Below are 22,615 nucleotides of genomic sequence, written 5' to 3' on the forward strand. Positions count from 1 at the left end.
GTAAAAAGACAAAGGAAAAGGAAAATTAAGAAAGACTTGTAAGGCACTCATGGCCCTTGTGTTTTTCCTCTCCAGTACCACCCCTGCTGTTTTCAGGTTGGCATATTTTTCCCCAACACATCAGCCTGATCCCCTTCTGATGCTCCTCCAAACTGCTGCCACCAAACCTCCTTGTCTATTTGCTCAGCACTTGCTGGGACCAAACCCAAATACACCAGACATTACATTTGTACAGCCTGAACTGGGAGAAGACTGGGAGGCTCAAGAGACTGGGTGCAAGCTAAGGTTTCCAGATCAAATCAAGACTAGGTCAGAAACAAAGAAACCTAATCATCCTAGTTAGCAACTGCCCAGCAGCTGATACAAAATGAATGCTTAGAGTTAGGTCAGCTTTTTAGACAGCAGATGTCTGCACCATGACACCTATTCATTACCTAGGGTTATTAACTACACAAATACAATTTTTCAGGATTTAACAGGACTTCTTATTGCATAAAGTTATTTACACCTTTTTGTGAGAAGCTCAGCGCTGCACTTTTCAATTCTGTTTTTTAAAAAGTGACTTTTCTTAAGGAAGTTCACTAATAAAAACATTTTTACAATCACAATAAAATATAATAGGAATTAAATTATGGCACAATAATTCACACTTGACTGCACAGAGGCCATTTGGCCTTCATCTTTGTGCCTGAATGTGCTGGGTGGGAATTACTGCACTGTAATTCACATGCTGTCACATCTTATGGCTTGGCTAACACTTGGAAAAATCAGAGCTCGGAGTTGGTCACTAGAGAACAGAAATCAGTCTTGTCAAGAAATTGTTACAAATGACAGAAGCATCAGATATTGCAGGCATGAAAGGAGACAGCTCACTCACTCCTGCTGCTGTGAGAGCAAGGACATTTTTTGTTGCTGCAGTCCAGAAAGAACCCCCCATGCCCTGCTGCTGTACACCATACATGTTAAAAACCAAACGTTTAGGATGGGGAGGGACTAAAGATCATCCAGCTCCAACCCCCCTGCCATGGACAGGGACACTTCCCATGAGACCAGGGTACTCAGACCCCCATCTAGCCTGGCCTTGAACACTTCCAAGGATGGGATATCCACAGCTTCCCTGGGCAACCTGTGCCAGTGCCTCTCCACCCTCACAGGAAAGACTTTCTTTGGCTTGCTGGAACATCATAACCTTCCTGTGGCCCCTCCTCTCAGGTTTGCTTAGATCCCTCTGGATGGCATTCCATCCTTCAGGCACGTCATCACATCACACAGCTTGGTGTCAACCAAAAACTTGCTGAAGATGCACCTGATCCCTTTGTCCGTGCCACTGATGAAGACATTAAATAGTCCTAATCCTGATATGAACCCTGGGGCTAAAAGGTCTTGCTTCCTCTCTACAGTAAGAAGATTCTATGAGCAGACACACTTGCCAAAAGCTGAAGAAAAAAAAAGCCCACATTATGAGAAAACCCACTTAAAATCTCCCTCCTTACATAGTGCAAAATTCAGACATGAAAGAAGTGGGTCTCCACACAGACCTCTGCACTGCATAATGGCTTAAACAAGAATTAAATAGTGGATAGGCTTAAAAAGGTTGAATTTCACCCTCTATCAGTTTATAGATTGATCTGTCATCAGATGGGGAACTTAATACTCTCAACTTTAGTGCAATGCTGCTAATGAAAGCGCTGAATTTTATACAGAGAACAGCCACCCCCTTTTATCAGGAAAAGCCTTCCTCGATCAGTTGTTCCACTCTGGAAAAGGTGGCACGGCTGCAGGTAATACAAATTGCCAAGAATAGCAAACATTATAAATATTTCAAGGATGATTAATCTTTAAAAGACTGAAGTTAGGCAGAAGCCTGGAAGTCAACTTAGCTATTTCACAACTAATAAAACATGTATCTTGTATTTCATTGTGACTGTATAAAGAGTATTGTAGTAAAAGGCAATTATCCACCATTCACTAGCTAACATAACACTTGTACAAGTATAAAAGAAACACAGTATGTATTTTAAGCAGCGACAGTATTTTCACCGTATTAAAATAGTAGTGAGGCAAATGTTCAGCTCACATTAAACAGCACTCTGTCACCAAAGACCAGCCTGCTAGCATCATATATTCCCCCAAGACAGATAATGCTGCTTGCTTTAACAGAATCATTGTCACCAGGCAACTACCAGTGCTGTTCAGTAATAAATATTTCCACTGTTCCCACAGAAACTGGCTGGGCATCTGGACCTGCTAATGCCTGGAGAGATCAGGCTGACCTTGGAGTGCCATCTTTTCACAAGGATGCAGCCCTCACCACGGCTGGCTCCCACAAGCATTGCAGAGATGGAGCAGGAGCTCAGAGGGCAGGAACAGGACAGCAGACAAGGCTCTCTTCCTTGCAGCTGCAATGAATTGAAAGGACTTCAAATTTCATTTCCTACTCTCAGAATGATAAATTAGTTCAGCCCCATCTCGAACTAATTCTCATATGGAGAGAAAAAATGGCATCTGTCCCCAAATGCAGGAAGGTCACTTTACAGCTATGCCACAAGACTGCATTAATAAATACTTGGAGGCAACCAGTTTTTTTTAAGTTTAGAACTGGGCCAGCAGCATTTGCAGTCCTGCCAGTTTGGTGCTGTCAAGTATCAGTATTAGGCCCTAAGCTTCATGACAATGCCAGGCCCCAGGACCTGACAGGCTTTGTCTCAACTACAACCCATTTTAGAATAAACTTAGCTCTAATCCCCAAAGTTATTTGAGAAACTTTGCTGCCCTTGCAACTTCCTCTAGGATCAGATAACTTCTGCCTAGTCTGTCCTAGCTGCCATGTCTGACTGCCCTGGTTTGGGCTGGGATAGAGTTCATTTGTGCTAAGTATTTGGTTTGTTCTGGATTCAGTATGAAAATACAGAACCACTTTCATATACAAGGGTGAGGGGAAGTAAGCAAGCATCTGTGTGGTGCTTTGCTGCTAGTTGGGCTTAAACCATGACACAGATAGCTATTGTTTGTCATGTAATTTCAGCCAGGTTTTGGTTACATTATTGTTCAACTTGCTCAAATTCTGCTTTGTTTTGGCCAAGTTTGTGGTTTTAACCCAAAAATCACATTGTATATCAAGGAAAATATTGAGGAATTTAAGTAATCTCAGCAATGACTAATCCACCCCATGGATCATCAGGAGAGGACAGGGTGCAACCCATTAATAAATACAGGGTTAGAATACATACAAGAAACCCCAAGCAGCTGCAAGACCAGGAGGAACCAAACCCCAGAATTTTGCCCAAGCAGGATCCAAGATGTTGACCGCTCACTCACATGTCAGAGGTGCAAGGCAAGATCTTAGCAGCAGAAGAAACAGGTAAACAGCCACACCTGTTGATTTTATTGCATTTGTAACAATCTCCAATAGAAAGTGGGCAACTTGGATTATTATTTAACTGGAAAAATAAGTGACTGTACATCTTTTGATTATTAAAAGAAGCAGAGTAACAATAATTAACTCATTCTTTGTTGCCCATCATATATAACTAGACACACAATACAATCCTTAAAAAAAAAACTTGCAAATAAATAATAATAAACCAATCTGATGTGATGATAAAGACCTTTGCATACAACAGGCGTTCAGCTCTCTTCCAGAGCCTAAAATAAGTTACTTGTTTGGAGACATGCAGAATTTCACCCCACAGCGATCACTGCAGTATCCTTCCTTCCCTGCTCCTAACAGCATGCAGCTCTGAATCCCTTTATTTCTATTATTATTTTTGTCCAGCAATCTGGAAGTCTTAAATCTCAGCCCTGAGCCACACGTGAGCACGACAGCAATGTGACAGAGCAGGTGTACATCTCTCCAGGCTTGCAAACTGAGCTGCTGCCTGTCATGTCTATCTCATTTCAAGTGAACTTTTGACAGCGTTCCTTTCTGGGTGAAGAGAAATCTGCTTTGTTTGGGGTCAAGGGGAGGAAGGCTGAGGAAGAGAACAGCTGCTCATTCCACAAAACACCTCCTGGAAATCCACCTGCTACAGGGAAAGAAGATCAGTTTGCTCAGGTGTTCATGGTGGGGGAAACACAAACCAAGGAACACTTTCCCAGGGTCCAGACCTTCAGATGCTCTGGGAAAAGCTTCCAAAGAGGGGCAAGAAGAAGGCAGGGGTGCAAAAGTCCTGTCCTCTTAGCAGAGCCCCTGCAAAGGATGAAAAAGGCTTTGCTTTCATTGTTTTATTTTATTCCTTGGTATTATTTCAGTCTATCTCATGTAATTCTCTGATTTCATATAACGGGTTTAGTTTTAGGCAACAAATGGATACAGGCTTTGCCTTAGCTTAGGAGAGGGGATAGCTTTGGGGGACATTCCACACTGCTCCAGGTTGTGCCATAAGTTGTAAGCTCTTTTCCATTCAAGTCAAGAGTAACAGTAAAGCAAGCAGCCACTACACAAAACTATTATTATCTCAAGCATTTCACATGGCTTAATTTTTTGGTGAGCTATGATTCCAAAGCAGTCTGAGCAAAACTAGACAGTGGTGTGCCTGTGCATTTCAGATAGAGTAGATGAACATCATCACTGAGGAAATGCAAGGACTCAAGACCTTTTCCCCTTTTATGATTTCTACAGCTTATCAACAAGATGACATTGTACCAGGGCTGTACTCTGGAAGATTACTTTTCATTTTGCAGATCACTGAAGTATACACCCTTTGACTCCACACTGGTCATCACATCCCAAGACACATCATCTACTCCAAGATATGAAACAGCTAAAAAAACCCAAAAAAACAAAACACCATGCCCCCTCAAAAAAATCCCAAAACATCAAACTAACACCACCACCTCTCCAATTTATGAGATCATTGGTCTAAAAAAAATCTCTCTCTAATGCTGCTAGTACTACAGATGAAGAGACTGTCAAGGAACTCAAAAAGTGAATGAGATGTAGTAAGGTCAGTCTGAAAAAGTAGTTCCTATCTCCAGCAATCACTGCAGGACAGGAGTCATTCCAGACCACAAAAGAGGAATTCAAATGCTTGATTCCTGTTAAGCATAAATCCTGAATTCTTTCTGCATGCAGTGAAAAGGGATTACTAAAAGGGAAAATTTAAAAAATAATGAAAAGCAGGGCTTAACTAGGATATTTTTATAAGGAAGGTGAGGTTGTGGCATGTGTTTGAACAGCATACCACAGTTCTGAGATGGAAGCTGCATCCTGGCCACTCAGAGATCAGACAGGGGAAAACCAAACCAAGTTCTTCAGCTCAGACCAAGGGTGTTCTCTCTCCCTTGTTCCAAGATGGATATTACACTTCCACTAGCCACTGAGCAAATAATGTGGGTGTTGAGTAGATGTGTGATGTACAAATTTACCACCTACTGCCACAACCACCACAGTAAACACCCTGTACATTTAGTCTGGAGTGCAGTATAAATGCTAAAAAAATTTCCAGACATAGTTCCTGCACCTCTGGCACTTGCTCATCTGTAGTCTATGACTCCTAGGATACTTGTGACATTTTCATTTAGGACAATCAGGCAGGACTTCCCAGCTACAGTGGCAGAGACAATCTTAAACAAGATAGTCAGAGCCACACTTAAAGTAATAATTGCTTTCACTGGTAATACTACTTAAATTTAAAGACTTACAAAACATTTAGCATTTAACTTCCCTGGAGAGAATTTGAGAGCACCTTTCTGAATAGCTTTTTCATTCCACCCTAACTGGCCAACTCAGTTTAAATACTCATTCTAATTTTCATGACAGGAGGAGGAGTCCTGCTTAAAGAACAATATTACAGATAGCCTTTATCCCCAAAAGTGTTATATAAGAAGACAGGTTGTGCTCCATAGATGTGTTCAGCCAATTAATTTTTTTTTAATCACCTTTTCTGTAAAATTTTACTCCAGTGTCTTAGCACAGAGGATCAGCTGGTAAACCACAAAAAGCCTGATGAATATTTTAAAAGCAGGGGCTCACAGGCTACGTGTAATTTACAGACATGCTTCCACTGGCCTTTAATTAAAATGAGATCCTGAGTAGAGTTCACCTTCCATTAAAGCATCAGAAAAATCAGGCAGCCAGGTTTTCCAAAGCCCTGCCCTGAGCACTGAGTAACCATCACTGCTAACAGGAGCTCCTGAACCCTCCAGCACTTGTGAAACCTGGCAGCTTGCTTCCAGAGCATACACTTGGGTTTCTCATATCAAAAGAGCCCAACAGGCCTCAAAATCTTATTTCAAAGAATTGCATGTGTCACATTTCACTTAAGAGTTTCCTGGCTCATAAAAGAGATCAGATTTTTCTGCTACAGCTCTGTACTGCGTTTGCATGGCCAGGTTTTGGGGAGTGCTGGTTACAGGGGTGGCTGTGAGAGGCTGCTTGAAGCTTTCCCTGTGTCTGACAGAGCCATCACTGGCCAAGGCTGAGTCCATCAGGGACTGTGGCAGTGCCTCTGGAATGACAAAGCTGCTGCTTTGTGAGAGAAACAGCTCTGGAGATAAAGTCAGTGAAGGAAGAGGGGCAGGAGAGGCTCCACATGCCAGAGCTGAGAATTCCCTGCAGCCCTGGAGGTTGAGCAGCTGTGCCCCTGCAGCCTTGCTGTGGCTCCGTGGAGAGAGAATCCCAGGCTGGAGCAGGTTTGCTGGCAGGACCTCGTGGGAGGAATCCATGCTGGAGCAGGGGAACAATGTGAGGAGGAAGGAGCAGTAGAAACAAGATGGGATGAACTGAACACAATTCCCATTCCCTGTGCCCCTGTACTGCTGCAGGGGAGGAGGTAGAGACAATTGGGAATAAGCTCCCTTCAGGAAGAAGGGAGGTGAGGGGGAAGATGTTTTTATGATTTGCCTTGATTTCTCATTAGCCTACTCTGATTTGGTAATAAATCAATTTTTTTCCCAAGAAAAACAAATCAAAAGTCTGTCTAATGTAGCAGCTAAACTCAGAAAAAGAAACCTTCATGTGTCACCAGAGTTCTTTGTTTCAGTAGTTAAGTCATAATGCAACCTGGGAATTTCAAAGACTTGAGGTGCAAACAAGGAGAGACATCAACATCCTGTAAAAAAACCCACGCCATTAGGAAAAGACAGACAAAATCCTTGCTATTTTCTCTTCCCCTCCCACAGGCACATTTACACCATCTCTCACTCACCATGGGAAAACGGTGTTAAGAGCATTGTGAAGAACAGCAGCTGTGATGACCACATGACTGTCAAGGAGAGCTTGAAAGTATCCCAGCAAACAAAGGTTCAAATAAAACGTGAGCGTCCTCCTGCACTTGCTTCCAGCACTTCAACTGTTGTTGGCCTTCAATTCACACCCAAAAAGGGAGGAAAAAAAAAATCAAAAATAATAATAATAATAAAAAAAAAAAATCCCACAGCCAGTATCCAGAGTCTGAGACCTACAAATGAGAAAGGAAAAAAAACTGCAGTTAGTAAAACAGTAAGATAGGTGTTTGCAATCAAGTCTTGCTGTGTTTCTTTGTTTCCAGCAGCTGTAAAGGCAAATGCATCTTCACCATTCCATGGCCCTTCAGATGCATGCACATTCCTACATAAAATAGGAATTAAAACTTATACCTGTGCAGAGAACCAGTTACCAGTTGGTGGACAACCAGTGCTCTGCTTCCTCTCTCAAAAGAGGGCCCCAGACAGCAGTTTTGAACAAAAAAGCCAAGACATTTCCCTCCCTTTTGCATTTCTGTCATGCCTCTGATGGGGATGCTAACAGCAAGATACCAGGCCAGGCAGTGGGATTAGCAACATAGTTTGGGAGCGTTTCCACTGATGATATGCCAAAAAGACTGTCTTTGTTTGAGGCAACCTGTATGGCTTTTAATCACTGAATCTGGACCAGGCTCTGAACACAAGCAGAGCCCAAAGTCACTCTTATCCTATAACAGCTACTTTCTACTCACTGCTAATCGAGCTCTGCAGTTATTTATTGTGGAATTGGAAATAATGGTTTTGTCCATCCCAGGAAAGCGCGGGGAAATCTGAATCCGTGCTTGAATAGAAACATTTGCTCCTTTAGCCAGAGAACGTATTCCAGCTTTCCATCATTTTAATCTCTCCAGAAGGGGCTAGATGGCCACGGTGACTCAAACTTGGCAGGAAAAAAACAACTATACAGAGTTAAACCACGGCAGCAGTTTGAAACTTAGCTCCCCACTGGCTTCGAAATGATGAGGAAATATGAGGAATTGAAAAGTACTTTACGTATCTGTTTGGAACTCCTTAGACTCTGCAGTCTTCACAGTGCTGGTCTAATTAAAAATCTCTCCAAAAATTTCTGATCAACAGAAGTTATTCTTCTCTGAGCACAGAAGCTGTTTTTGCCAACTTTTGTTCCTACCCAAAACCAAGTCTGAGCCAAAAAGCTGTATGAAAAAACTGTGCTGCATGCCATTGTGATGTGGGTATATTTCTGAACGTCTGGCATGACAAAGTGCCCTTTGTTTTGCTTCCTGTCTTTCCTGATCAACTAAATAAAGCCCCATATTGTTCAGAGCCAAAGTCTATAAAGAAGCTTCTTTTTTTTTTTTAATAAATATATCTTGCACTGCCAAGATTTTATTCTCTCACTTGACTCTCCTCCCCAGTCTGTCCCTACAATTTGTTCACTCAAATGTAGCATTTAGTTTCTATAGTTTTTTTCTCATCTCTCTATGTGGGGTTAGTAAAAAATCCAGGTCAATCTGCAGTCAAGTGGCTTCTTTATGGACATGCCTGATATTAAAACTTGGCTTGAGCTGGGACTAATAAAAATGGTCATTGATAATATTAAAAGTCTGTTTATCAAATAGAAAAGAGCCTCATGATCATTTTAAATTGTACATTCTGAAGAGTGATCAAGTTTTCCATTTATATTTTAGTAGGCTACCAGTACACATCAAACAACAGCACTACCATTATTTATGCATGCTTTTTCTATAGCACCCTCCGTAAAGTTTCAAAAGTGAGAAGCTTTTTGTGCTACAAGATTTTAAAAGGTTTACAGAGATGGGTGAAAGCTATCCAAGTACAGGTACACTTCCCTGAAGCAAAAGCTCAGGGAAGCACAGTGAAGGAACAAAGGTTTATTTTTTCGATTTTTATTTGTTTTAACTGAATCACTTCTGAATAATCGAAGCCTGTTAGAAAGAGATAACATTATGGTGCAGTATAAGGGTTTTGGGTGTAACCAAAGAAGCCACAAATTAGGCTCTCTATCCCAGAAAAGGGATAATTGTCAGCAAAATACTTACAAAGCCCCTTTTTTTTTTTTTTTAATCTGTCTATAAATTCCTGCAGGATAGTATTCTAGGATTTTTTTTTCCTATCATCCCATGGGTTGAGGCTGAATGAGCAAAGCATTCACACGCCCTCTGCAAAGTCCAAACACTAATTTTTGAGAACTAATGTCTTGGAACCACCAGAGCCACAAATAAAGATTTTATACTCCTGGAAAGTACATTATTGAGTCACAAAGCTCCTGTGCAAAAGAGACAACAGGACTAGCTCATCATTATGTAACATTTACTCCAGTTATAAATCTGACTAAATATCCTCTGCCCTACTGTCCTTGCTGCCAAAGGAGAACACACCAGAGCTGTGGCCTGTCAGGTGGTGTCTGCATAGCCTGGCACAACCTTAAACCTGCCCTTAAACCTGCTTCTGCAAAGCCTTCAACTCCTTCAGCTTAAGCTCACACACAAGTATTACCATACACACAATGTGCCTGGAGAGATGCCAGCTGTGTTCAACAACACAGGGCACCACCAGATTAACCAAATGCATTGGAATGCTGCAAAATTCTGGGTGGGTTTGTATTTCATGTAATCAAATAACCACAGTGTGTTTGTGAACTGGATATCTGCAGGGAAACAGCTACATAGGAAATGAGCTGAACAACCCTTCTTAATGGTCACTCAACCCCCACAAGTAGCATTGTAAGACACAGAAAGAGGCCTGCAAAATAAAATTCACTTCATTGTTGGATTACCTCCAGCTAAAGTACAGCCAAAGAGAGAAACTAGAGAAAACAGCTCACTGTCTGTGAACTGTTCTGTGCAGAGTGTTACATTTATTGATGCAAGAAAGGGATATACTGTCACAGTGAAAAATTTAAGGGCTTGACTTCAGGGGTTTGGACTTTAACCACAAAGATGATGCAGCCTGCATTGATTTAAGAGAAAGTTCTTCTGCTCACTGACCTTTATGGCCAAAGGGCTGCCCCTGACACCTTCACACTCTGATCTGCTGCATCACCCAAACCAGCACTGCATGCTGGCAGCTCCCAAAAACCCAGCTCAAAGTGCTACTGACAGAATAGGAGAAAGCTAAATAAAGGAAACTAAGGCCTCGTAGTGAAGAGATGAGCAGTGAAGTATTCATCAAGGCGTTGCTCATAAAAGAGCATTATAGATACACTGACAAACTCAACATCTACCCAAGTCTGTTCTTCAGCAGTTGATGTCAAGCAGCACATGGAGCATTTTCTGAGCTCATCTGTCAGCAGTCTGCAGGGAGGGTGAAAAAGAAAAGGAAACCAGTTCATGTGGTGGGTGAACAGATAGGCTGAATTCAAAGCAGTATTCAGAGCAGCGCAAGCCAAACCTGTCAGAACTCCATTTAATTACTGCCTTCTTCCAGACACAAGCTTTGCACCTGCACAAAGCTCTACACCACCCTTCTCACACAGCAAAAGCTGCTTCAGGTACCCAGCATTTTCTAGGCAGCCAGGGGAGGGGAAAGAGCATCTTACAAAGGAACCCAAGAGCCAGACAGAAACTTTCTTATCCAGTTTGCAGCAATTTCCTCCCCACCCCTGAAAACGCACATAGCAAAACTAGCTTAAACAAATCAAGGATACAAGGATTGATTTATATTTCTTGATAGAAAAGGTTCCAGTGCATTCTCCTCCTTTGGCAAAAGTCATGCAATAAATAGGAAATAAGTGTGATGTTTCAAACAAATATTGATGAAATTCACTATTTACGAGGGGAAAAGTTTAGAAGTAATTAAACTCCTTGATGGTCCAAGATGGAACCACTGGTGTAATTCCCCATTCTCAGCATCTGCTACTTGAAATAATTTATTTCAGGCAACATATTTAGAATTTTGCTAAGAGAGGGAAGAGAAATAACCCAGTAAGAAAAAATAAAACATGCAGTCTCTGCAAAATTAAATTAACTGCAATTTAGTGTTAGAAAATTTCTTTAAGTAAGAGAATGAGCTGTATTTCCACTCCCATTACAAGCAGCTAAACAAAAGAACTTCTGCCATACGTTTGGCCCTAAGTTATTTGCAAAACACTTTTTTGTTTCCTTTTTGCAACATTACTAAAAAGGAAAGGTTTTGCTCCTCCAGTCTCTTTCCACCTTTATCCTATTGCAATTCATTTTCCCTGTCAGGTCCTCAGGATGTGGCTCCCTGGTCAGTCTGTGGTGGCAGCAACACGACCTGCCATGTGAAAGGTCAGGCAGGCATTACCAGCTGCATGACACAGGGGGAGCAGGGCAGGAGCAAGCTGCACTCCTGACATTTCCACATACACCTGCACCCATAGCCACTCACTGAAGTTACTGCTACACGGCCACTGATGGACAGGTTTCTCCATGTGCATTTCTAAGAAGTCAAGAATGTGTTTCTGAGACAAACAGAACTGTCTATAAACTTTTATCTCCATCTCATTCTGCCTAGGAGAATTTTCATCCTATACCACAAACACTTACAAAGTCAGAGTTCCCATCAAGTTCAGAAAAAACAATTTTGTTTCTCAGAATAACAAGAGTTATCCATAGCTTTTAGCTTTCAATTTCAAGTTTTAAGTTTGCCAGATGTGAGGAACCACTGTGAGAGCCAGTGAGCCTTCTCAGGGTGACAGGACTCACCAGTTTATGGATCAAACTGCTCACATCTACACCCTCTTTCTGTACTGTAAACCCTGCTTCTGCTCCCACACCTCTGCTGAGGCTGTGAACTCTGAAGGAAATGCCCCAGTACGTGCAAAATGACACACTATTTCTAAGTCACTTTTTCCAAGACAGGTTTAAAATGAGCACTTGCACCTCTGCTGCACTTAATTGCCAGTCCTGGAACTTAATATTTATTATTTGAGAACCCAAGACCATTCTGTTTGTTATTTCCTCCCTTATACCCAAAGTAGCATTCTGGAAAGTAATTTAAAAGCATGTAACAATGACAACAAGGTTTAATAAGATTGTATTTATCCTGGATTCTCGGGTATCACTGCAGTGCTACTTACACCTCCCTAAGGGGAGCAGCCAGGGCAGCAAGGAGCCACTCTCAGCTCAAACCAGGCTCATCAACCACCTGTTTAGGCTATAATTCCAAGTGACAAAGAGCTCTTTAGATGTTCTGCGGGATTTGCTGCAAAATAACTCTCAAGTGTTAACTGAGTTAATTCATTTCAGATTAATCAAGCCTTTGATGAAAGCACACCCAAATGCAGACCAGCTGAATGTAGTAGTTCTTAAGGTTTTTCCTCTGTGTAGGTGAAGTAGAGGCTTTTGTGCTGTTCCAGAGGTCAAAAAGGGGAACTTGAGCTATCAGCTGCTTTTTGGTTTTCCCATTCAGAATGAAAGCATTTTCAGAGGAAAATTATAATTATACTACTAGCGAAGCCATTCATACATGTTGTGACTACACATGGAAGGATGGGGGAAAGGAACAGAGAAAAATTAAGAGTCTTGAAAACACAGTCTAAAAGCTTAGAAAGAATGTACTGAATATCACAGCTACTGAATGTTCCAGACTTCCTTTAAGTGCCTGCTGGTTACCCTTGGCAATATATTTCATCACAGATTTAAGAGGAAAGTACACCATTCACAAGGTCCCTGCGTGTGTGCAAATATATGATAACACATGCAAAATTTCAAAAGGTGCAGAGTATCATGTGAGGATGTGGTAAAATATGCAAATGTTTGTATTGCATTACCACCCCAGATCAACGGGCTTTCTGAAAACTGATTACAAAAAACTTGGTACTCTCGCTGGTTAAGCACCACCTGCTAGAGCAGATCACAGCTGGCAAGAAGCATGTCAGTCCTTCCACTCCAAATCCATCAGGGAAAAAAAAAAAAAAAAAAAAAACCAACAAAACTGTAAGTGTTGAGAAAAGCTATACAGCTCTTCACACAAGCTGCACAGCACCATAAACTTCTGACCACCTGGAACAGTCCTATGTCATCACTGTATACAGCAATTATTGCAACAATGTTCTGAAAAATTTCAAGGAGGTGTTAAGATCTTTCTCAAAAATTTATTATAGCTACATAATGCACCCATCTTCCTCAAATGTTTTAGTTGATAGCACATCTTTATAGAGGGAAAATAATGCATAGGCAAGCTTTCTTCACAGTATTGCTAACAGTTATGATTTCACTGCAAAACTCAATATGTGGCAGCTCCTTGCAATAATAAAAATTTCAGTTTTCTTTTCAAGTAAATTTTTCCTTGCAGAGAGAAGCTTAAAAATAGGACCAAATACAGCTCAGATGCTCTGTAAACCGGTGGTAAATAAACATAATCCAACATATTTGATTTGAAATTCACATGACTTTTAATCAAATCTTGTTGGTTTCTTTTTTTCCTTTCCTGTGAATGATTCAGGATGTTGCAAGTCTGGGTTTGACAATACTCTTGCAATGCTTATTTGCATTCCACAGAGCCTTCAGCGATTCTTCTGTGACAAATAAAACATGTGGTGCGTGCACTGAAAATGCACACAAGCTTATCACCAGGGTCAGGGGAACTTTAATTTCCCTTTGCTACCATAAACTCAGCTTGTATTTTGAGGCCTCACCTCTCCCACACATCCTGGCCTCATTTCTTCAAGAGCCTTACCATGGCTGTAAGTGACAGCAGATACTGCACCGGGTCTTGCTTTAATGTGAGGAAACGACAGCCTCCAAGGAGAAAATGAGCCTAAGGATGTGACAGAAAACTCCATGGGAGCTCAAACAGGGGAGGCAAAGTCTGATATTGGAACCCAAAGAGGACTATTCCTAAATGCTTCTGGATGCAGCCTTTAAAATACTTTTCAATATTCATTTACCCTTCCTATCTCTCCCTTCCTGCTCTGTATCCTTCATACCACCTTTAATTTTCTTTCTTTCCTCCTCCTGGCAGGAAAGGATCTCTAACTTGCATTGCCCCAGACTGACCAGCAGCTGCAGATATATGTAGAGAAAGAGCTTAGTGACATTTACCTTCACTAAAAGGATGGGATTTCTTGCTGAGGTGTGCAGGGGAATGCAGTGAGGAACCATTTCTCTTTTGCCTGAACCCATCAGGAGGCAGCCCAAATCTCATATTAATGGCCTCCTTCCTTCTATGCACCAGCCAGGAACAGCTGTTTGCTCTCCCAAAAGCAGCATCATGTCAGAGAAGTTTCTTACTTGCAAAGATGACAATAGACCAGCTTTTTTGAGCCCTGCAATTCCGAAAAGGAGGAAAGGGCTGACTTGTGTCCACCCTGGGGCACTGTCCTTCACAGCCCAGCTGGCCCCACAGTTCTTTGGCTAGCAAGGTTAAAGAGCACAGTTAAAGACATCAGCAGCTACAGAGAACTGAGCACTGCTGAGCTGAAGCACAAAGCCTGCCCCTCCTTTGATGGCTTGTTTCAAGGGACCTGACAGATAGCAACACATGAACCAAAAATACCGGGATCATGACTGCATTTCTCACAGGAAGCAGCACTTCTGACAGTGCTGGGTTTCCTCAGCCTTTGACTGGCTCCAGCTCCAGTCACTACTTAGAAATGTGACTAGATGCAGTAATAAACCAGGGAAAAGGTACCACCTGACTGAGGAATTGCAATGAAAACAACAAGAAAGCTGCAATCTATTTCCCATGTGTAAAATGTTCTTCCAGTGCATTTTTTATCCTGCTCTTGTTTAGTATTCTCTTCTCAAATGGATGGCAGCAGATATTACTTGTTTTGCTCTAAGAAAGTGTAAATTTTGTGCTGATTAGGAAGTTAACAGGCAGTGTAAGGAGTGATCATAGCTTTTCCCATTGAAAACGTACTTCTCTTGAAAGACAGAGTAAAAACAAGAAACCACCTCACACACAACTCTATCCATACATGCTCAGTATCAAGTGGAACAGAAATCGCTAATAAATGAGATTAATGGCAAAAGCCAAGTGAATAACACATTTTTAAAGGAGAGTTATCTAGGAAAAAGATAAGTTTAATTGTCTTTCAGATCTGTTATGATGTAATAAATGTCTATTAATGTTTAGCAGCAAATTGGCTTTTAATGATCATTGCTATTTTTAGCTGGTGGGTGACACGGAGTTGAAATATAAACCAGATTTATGTTTTGCACACCAGGATGACTTTCTCAGATGACTCTCCTTGATTTAACCTCTTCACAGCCCACAAGACATTTAATATAATTTTATTTCTAATAGACTGTGGGCCAATAGGATTGTATTTGCCACTACAGATGTTTTCAATGAGAAATAAAATCAATGAGGTTTATGCTGAAGATAAGTGTAAGTGATTAGTTAAGTGTAAGTGGCTTAGAAAATATTAGGAGGGCTACATTATTCAAGCAAATTATGCAAATTAAAAGACTCTGGATTGAAGTAAAATCTATGAAAAACTCCTGACCTTGCTGTGTTGGAAAAAGTCTTAGCTAGAATTTGTTCTTTTGGGACTACCTCAAAAACGAGCATCAGTAGGTGAGAAATTCTGTCACATTTTTCAACACAAGCAGTCAACCTTAAACATTCATACCTACATGGATGAAAAAAAAAAAAGAAAAATCTTCTTTTTAGACCTAGAGACAAAGAGCAGTCCAGTAGGTTGCTAGGAGAAAAATAAACAGTACTTGATGTGGTATAAAAAGAGCGGGCAAGCAAAGCAAAGCCCTGCATACACTGCCTGGGAAAGCAAGAGAGGAACACAGAAGAAGCATTCTGCATCATTAAAAAAAAAAATAAATGCATACAGAAGAATAAAGGTTGCATCTAAACTTCTAGGTGTGGTATTCTCAAGCGAGTTGCATACACAGAAACAACAGCAAAAGCAATAGGCCAAATTACTGAACAAAAAGTATTTATAGTTCCCTAAAGCAAATATCTGTGTAGTAATAACCAATAGCCTGTTTTTCCACATTTTACCATGTTAATGAATTCTGTTGTGCATTAATCAAGAGTCAAGCCTCTTTGATCTTTGGAGGGGAAAATAAAAAGAAAGAGATTTAATTATTGCACTCATTTTCTGCACAGACATTTTTGTTATTACTTCTAGTCTACTAACAGAGGTCACCATCTCACCCAAAGCCTAGTTATCAAAGGTCTTGGGCATTCTCACAGTAAAACACAGCTTTCTTCCTCCTTACCCCTTCCTCTCTCATATTATCCAACAGCAAAAAATTGCATGAAAACACTGTTTTGCACAGAACAGAGCTGTAGAGAGAGGCTGGGGATTTCCATGTGTGCCCTTCAACTCAAATCCAGCTTTAGCCACTAAGTGGGCCATTTTCAGCCAGCTTTGGTAACCAAATACTCAACATCTCCTTAACCCCTACAGAAGCAGCCTTTCAGAACTGCACCCAGTCCAATCCCTAAGGAAAATACCCCTCTAACACAAGCTGGAAGACTGCAACTTTTTTTTTATCATCTTCCTAATGAGGAGCATCACATCACTACACACAACAGCGGCTTCAAATCTGAAAGGACCAGGCACTACAGCTGAGAGTCAACACTTCTCTTGGTACTACAAAGAAAACATTTTACATGAGAGGCTCTGCATGGATAAAATATTTATATAATACAGATCACACACACTCTCCCCTTCTGAAGCGAAACAAAGGCCAGATATTTCCAGCTGAAACTACAAGAGGGATCTTAACTAAACAGAAATTTAAACCTGGGTGGAATTTCATCAGGAGCTTCCAGCTGAAGCCTCCACTCTCACATCCCAACTTGGCATCATCACAATGTATACAGTAACCAGCTCTTCTCCAAAGTAACTAGCACCTTAACTCTTGCAAAAGATATTTTTAAAAGCCAAATACTTGCTTTTTGCAGAAGAAATAATCTTACTCCAGTAAGCATGTGTGCTTTTTTAATGACTACTATCAAGTTTTCAAACAGTAAAATACTTGGATGAGTGAAAGGCTTAAAATTAATTAATTCCTTGAGTGCTTTCTAGCAGAAATTAATTGTGGGGACAAGCAGGACAAACGTGCTTTTTAAGCAAATTGTCTTGGGTGCTGAGTAAGGACTACCAGACACTTGTCCTCTTTTCATGCCTCATAGCTGAGGAGAAGTAGCAACCACCTAAGAGAAAATGCACCTGTTGCAAAATTTGCCAGTATGATATGTGTCTGCCTCTGTAAGCCTCAGACACATTTCTTAGTGACTTATTAAATAATAAAAACCACTGAGAGGTCCATCAGAAAACTGAAAGCAGGCTTTACCACAGAAGGTTATCTGAAGTCCCAGAATATGATGCAGTGTCATGTAAAGAATGGGAAAGGGGAAATCCCAAATTAAACCCAGAAAATTCTTCAATATCTTTCCCCCTCAGTTAAATTTGGGGGGAAACTTAGCAGTCCTACTCGACTCCCTCTAAAATCATGGGACAGCAACTTATCTCTTAGCTAAAATACTGCAGGACAAGAGTGACTGCATTCAGTAACAATGCTCTCATCTGTAATTTGTCCAACTGAAGCAACAAACTTCTATAACATTTTAAAGCATGCATTGAATTTAGAATAATCAAGAAAGGACTGCAAACATTTAACTCAGTCACAGCTATCTGGCAAAATCAAATGCCATCTAATACAATCACATTGGCTGGACCACTAGAAACTCTGCAGTGAACTTAATTATTCAGCTTTCCCATTTATAAGGAAACAGCAAATAACCTCATTTATACCCGAGGGTAACAGCTGTAAAATTTGCAGTAACACCATTATTTGTGGCATGCAAGTCCACTTGTGATTTTGCTCTTAATGTCTTGCTTCCACATAGATAAAAATTGAGATGTCTCAGTAGTCAAGGAGTAGCATGCAATTGCAGGAGTCACATTCAATTCCAAAAAAGAAATTAAGCACCTCTGGCAAGTAGAAGATAAGATAATTAATCTGATGTATGGGCCTGTCTCTTGTGGTATTTTGCAGGAGACTCTGTATGTACCAATATGTAGCTATGTTTGATAGGCAACATGAATTTGGGGAAAAGAGGGAGAATTTTGGTAACTCCTGGGATGTTCCCTGTGGAAGAAAGACCCCATTTCTCACTCCTGTGCAGGAGAAGGTTTCAGAAGCACTGCTGCTTGAATGCTAGCTCATCTCAGGTCACTGGCAAAATCCTGCTGATTGCTGAAGGAAGAGCAAGAGAGAGCTTTTGGAAACATCACCCTAGCCTAGTAAGCAGCAAGTAAAACCTTTGTTATTTAAGGCCATAGCTGGAAGTGAAACTGTAATAAAGTACTTCATTTGATTATCTGAAAAGCAATTCACTGTAAACAAGAAACAACAACTCTTTACTACATCTTTACTTTGACTTACTTCACTGTAAGTGGACTAAGCTCTGTGGTTTGTAAAACAAGGGCATAAATGACAGAGAGACATCAACTCTAAATATTTTGCTGAAGAAATCACTCTTCTGTTCATTTTGTTCTCCCTATAAGGGAGATTCACAAGGCTAAAGCAGAAACACTGGGCTTCAAAAGTAACCAAAATTGGCAAATTGTGCAGAAAGATAGATAGTGTCATTGTTTAGCACTTGGCACCAGCGTGGATCTGAGCAAGCAAGAACACAGATTGCCTGTGATGGGAAAATCTATCAAATGTAAGAGAGCCAACTGATGGCTAAAAATCTAACATTAAGATCCTTTCATTCATTGCTTACCTTACATTTACATCAGTTTCATTTCCAAAGCAAAGGGACTTCAAAGAGGCAGTGCTTGGATTGAAAGAGAACTGTATTTCAGCTGAGAGATCAAGACCTTCTGTTGATCCAAACTTATCGTCAAGGAAAAAACTCAATATCTGAAATTAACTTTTTCCAAAATAACATTTTTCCATTTGAGCTTTATGCTTTTATAGAAATACAGAGGGAAGATTTCAGTGTGTTTCCTGAGTGCAGGAAGGGGTAGGCTGCTCCCTGGCATCAGTGTCCACACAATCCAACAGTGCCTTTGCCCAAAGCTCCCTGGCAGTGCAAACACAGCCAGCACAGTTCAGCAGTGCATCCTACACAAGCCCACAGACCGAGGTCCCAGCCAGGGCTGTCTCATTATGGAAGAACACAGAAATAGCACTCCTAAATTGGATGTGATCACCAGGAACAATTTAGCATCAAATGCTCCAGAATCTGCATGTAAAAAGCCAAAGCACTGCATGCCAGTAGATTTCAGGCTGTAGATAGCCTTAGGGAGAGAGAACAGGCAAGCCCAAACAGGACAGCTTGCTATCAGAAATTTATCAGAGTTCACCCATTATTTCTTCCTCCTGCATTAGGAATTAAACCCACTGATGTGGGGCTCAGATTGGCAGAGTGAAGGGGGGACAGATGACCCAAACAAGCACCTTGTCACAGCTTCACTCACAGCTAGAGGGAGAAAGCAATGTTTGGCAAAGAGCTCTGCTAATCTCAGAGGTTGAGTCTTCACCCATGAGTATCTTGTTGAGTGCCACAGTCACACTGACTGCAAGATACAAAAATGCCTTTTCATGTTAATCAGGTTGGGGAAGCTTCTAGGAGCTGTCCCCCCACCCTTCTACAACTGCCCTTGTTTTTAAAAAACTCTAATATTGATACTAACAGTCCACTCCAAAAACAAGAAAAATCAGGTGGTTTTACAAGTCCCATCACCTGAAGAGGAAGGAGTTGATTAACTCAGAAACAAAAAAGTCATGCTGGGTTACCCAGCAGCAGAACTAAATTTCACTCTGAGGCACCAGAGGTCCTTGACTTACATGACTGGGTACGTCAGGACTTCTCAATCAACCTGCACATATCAGGGAAATCCTGACCAAGTTACCTTTATCTCCTCCTTGAGCATTAAAATTATGTAAGCTCTCCCTTCAGAACACAAAAGATAGAGATTTGCTGTTATCTGAGCATTTCTGATCCAAATGACTGAATTTTACATTTTCCTGAAAATATTCATCAATTTCAATATTTTTTAAAAATTATGTTTTCCTATTAGCAATTTCCAGTTAGAAATTACTTTTTCTGATAATGTTTCACTCCAGGCCACTTCATTTTAAGAAACTAAGGTGCTCTTAACAGAAGATTTCAGTTGTGTCAAAGCATTCTCACTGATACATGATTTTGATTAAGAAAGTCAATTTGCTGGAGGAAATTAGTATCCCTGGATTTTTTTTCCCCTCCTCAAAATTGCCAATAACTGAAAGCAATTTTCCCCCTCTTCTCAGAGGAGAAGATATGTGCATTGTGATGACTCAGATCACTGTTGCATAAAATGGTCAGACCACTGGGCAGCTTTCTATGAGCTGAGAGGAGGAACCACCATGCTGCTGAAAATGAAGGCTGCTGCTGGAAAGCTCTCCATGTCCCTGACTGCCCCACCATTTCTGCTGTGCTTCCCTCTGCAAAAGGCCAATCCCCCTTCTCCCCATCCTCCTCCAGCCAAAAATCCACACGTATTTTCAGGGCAACTTTTTCTTGCTACCAAATGTGCTTCAGCCTGCATTTGCTGCACCTTTTAAATACCCAGAACCTCCACCCCACAGGGCTCACCCCAAACCCACTGACTTCTCCTTTAGAAGCACTGCAATAAGTTCAAGCCTTTAAGGCAAATCTGAAAGGAACTAATAGGTGAAGAATAGCTCAGGACACAGACCTCCCTAGAATTTTCTTTGTAATTAATTAGAAGTTAGCCACAATTAAACCAGAGCAGCTAGTCAGACAGTGGGGCTGCCTGGTGGCAAACTCACAGGTACCAGCAGTAAGGATGAATGCAACATCCTCTTTAGTCTTCCCCACCAACTTCAGCATTCCTCAGGCAAAAAGGCACCAGGAAGGAGAATCAAGGGAGTGGAGCATGTTCCAGCATTGCCATCCTCAGTGCCACACAATTAGCTCAAACACTTCTCTGCAAGACTCTCTTGCATTTCAGCCCCCTCTGCATACATTAGTTTCCATCCTGCCTTGAAATACATTCACCAGCATCTAGCTTCCAGACAAGTGAGGTGCCAGACTGGAGTGTTCATTCACTGATCTTTCTCTGACCTAATCTGGGCCTTGCTATTCTCATCCACAAATGAATGGTACTAGAGAGGCAGCATCAGAGTCCTCCCTACCACGTGTGGCACCACTGGCCAGGCAAACACTATAGCTACAAAGCTCATGCCAGGAATAATTGGGAGTAAAGCTCAGGGCTGTCTTTCCAAAAAGGAAAAAGTATATATGGAAAAAAGAGTGAATCCTGAAATGGTTAGCATAGTACTTTTTGATTCACAGGACTTCCTTGTGCCTCCCTCTCCCAGAGCATTATGCTATCTTTCCTTGCAAAAAACAGTCTGCACCCTTGATGCCTTTTTGAATATTAATCTTCCAGCCAGCAGCAGGGCTTTATCCAGTTTAAGTGAAAATGTCAGTCAGGCTGGTTCACCCTACCTAGTGAAATCATTGCCATGTACATAGTTTCAAAGAATACCTGCAAACCACACTTAAGACTAAACCAGGACTTAGCAGTCCTCATAGCCCTCAGTGGCTCTACATTTTCTCACTAATTTAAATCAGACAAGTTCTTGTGAAATGGAGCAAGCTCAAAAACCATTCCTTTATCTTCTTAGCCACTGAGTGTCCAAAAAGGTTTCCCTATATTAAGGGACAAAGAGGAATGCTCAGGAACACCACCACATGGTTATCTGAGGCAGGACAGAACAACTGCAGGGGTAAGCAGCAAAGCCAGAGCTCATCTTCACAAAGCCAATAATTCTGTCTGTAAGGCCAGCAATTTCTAAGGCAGCCTGCATGAAAATCACTATGAAATGAAAACATGAAACTCATGTCTCTGTGGTGTACAGCAAAGCTATGCTGTATCCACAGTGAGAAAATTAAATCAATACTGTTCAGGGGCAATATTGGGAAGCCACTAACCAAACGAGCAGCAATGTGAACCTATTGATTCTGTGCAGATATACTTCCATGCTTCTTCCTTCACCTTCTGAAACATTTCCATCACCTTTATAATGTAAAACTGGAGACTAACTCCTAATTAATACTCTCCAAAAACCTGAAGTTAGACAATTACAAGGACCCTTGATAGCATTAAATATTTGTCAAAACACATTAAGGACAAAAAATATTTATTATATTATTCTGCCTTTTTTTAATTACCAGGGTGAAGATTCAGCTAGGGCAAACTCAGACAATTCAGTAAGGCTACCTGGATGGGTTTGTGACACACTGCTGACAGGAAGCTGCTCCTGCTGAGCACACAGCAGTGCAGACAAAGCACATCACTAAGTGGGGACAAAACCAGGCAAAATTAATGCCTGGGCTTATTTTATTGTGCATCAGAGATGGATAAGCATGTCAGCCACTGGAGACTTGCATGTCTCTGTCTTCTTTCCCAGCCAGGTGAAAGGCTTCTGGGGACACACTTACCTTCCTC

The 22,615-nt window shown here is 41.2% G+C and overlaps 1 protein-coding gene across 8 annotated transcripts in view; it reads right to left on the reverse strand.

Moving 5' to 3' along the window:
- ADGRL3 (adhesion G protein-coupled receptor L3) overlaps nt 1–22,615 on the reverse strand; it is a 478,112-nt gene that overhangs the window by 299,196 nt on the left and 156,301 nt on the right. For 5 of the 8 annotated variants that reach the window (XM_079307369.1, XM_079307366.1, XM_079307362.1 and 2 more), the window contains one exon: nt 7,149–7,400. The exons of 2 other annotated variants lie outside the window; for them this stretch is intronic. In XM_079307369.1, coding sequence (XP_079163495.1) covers nt 7,149–7,203 — 55 coding nt within the window. In that variant the 5' untranslated portion in view covers nt 7,204–7,400. The remainder of the gene's footprint in view (nt 1–7,148; nt 7,401–22,615) is intronic. One more of the 8 variants, XM_079307365.1, reaches the window with a different exon arrangement.

The sequence above is a fragment of the Erithacus rubecula genome (genome assembly GCF_903797595.1).
Source record: "Erithacus rubecula genome assembly, chromosome: 5".
In the NCBI taxonomy this organism is placed as follows: domain Eukaryota; kingdom Metazoa; phylum Chordata; class Aves; order Passeriformes; family Muscicapidae; genus Erithacus; species Erithacus rubecula.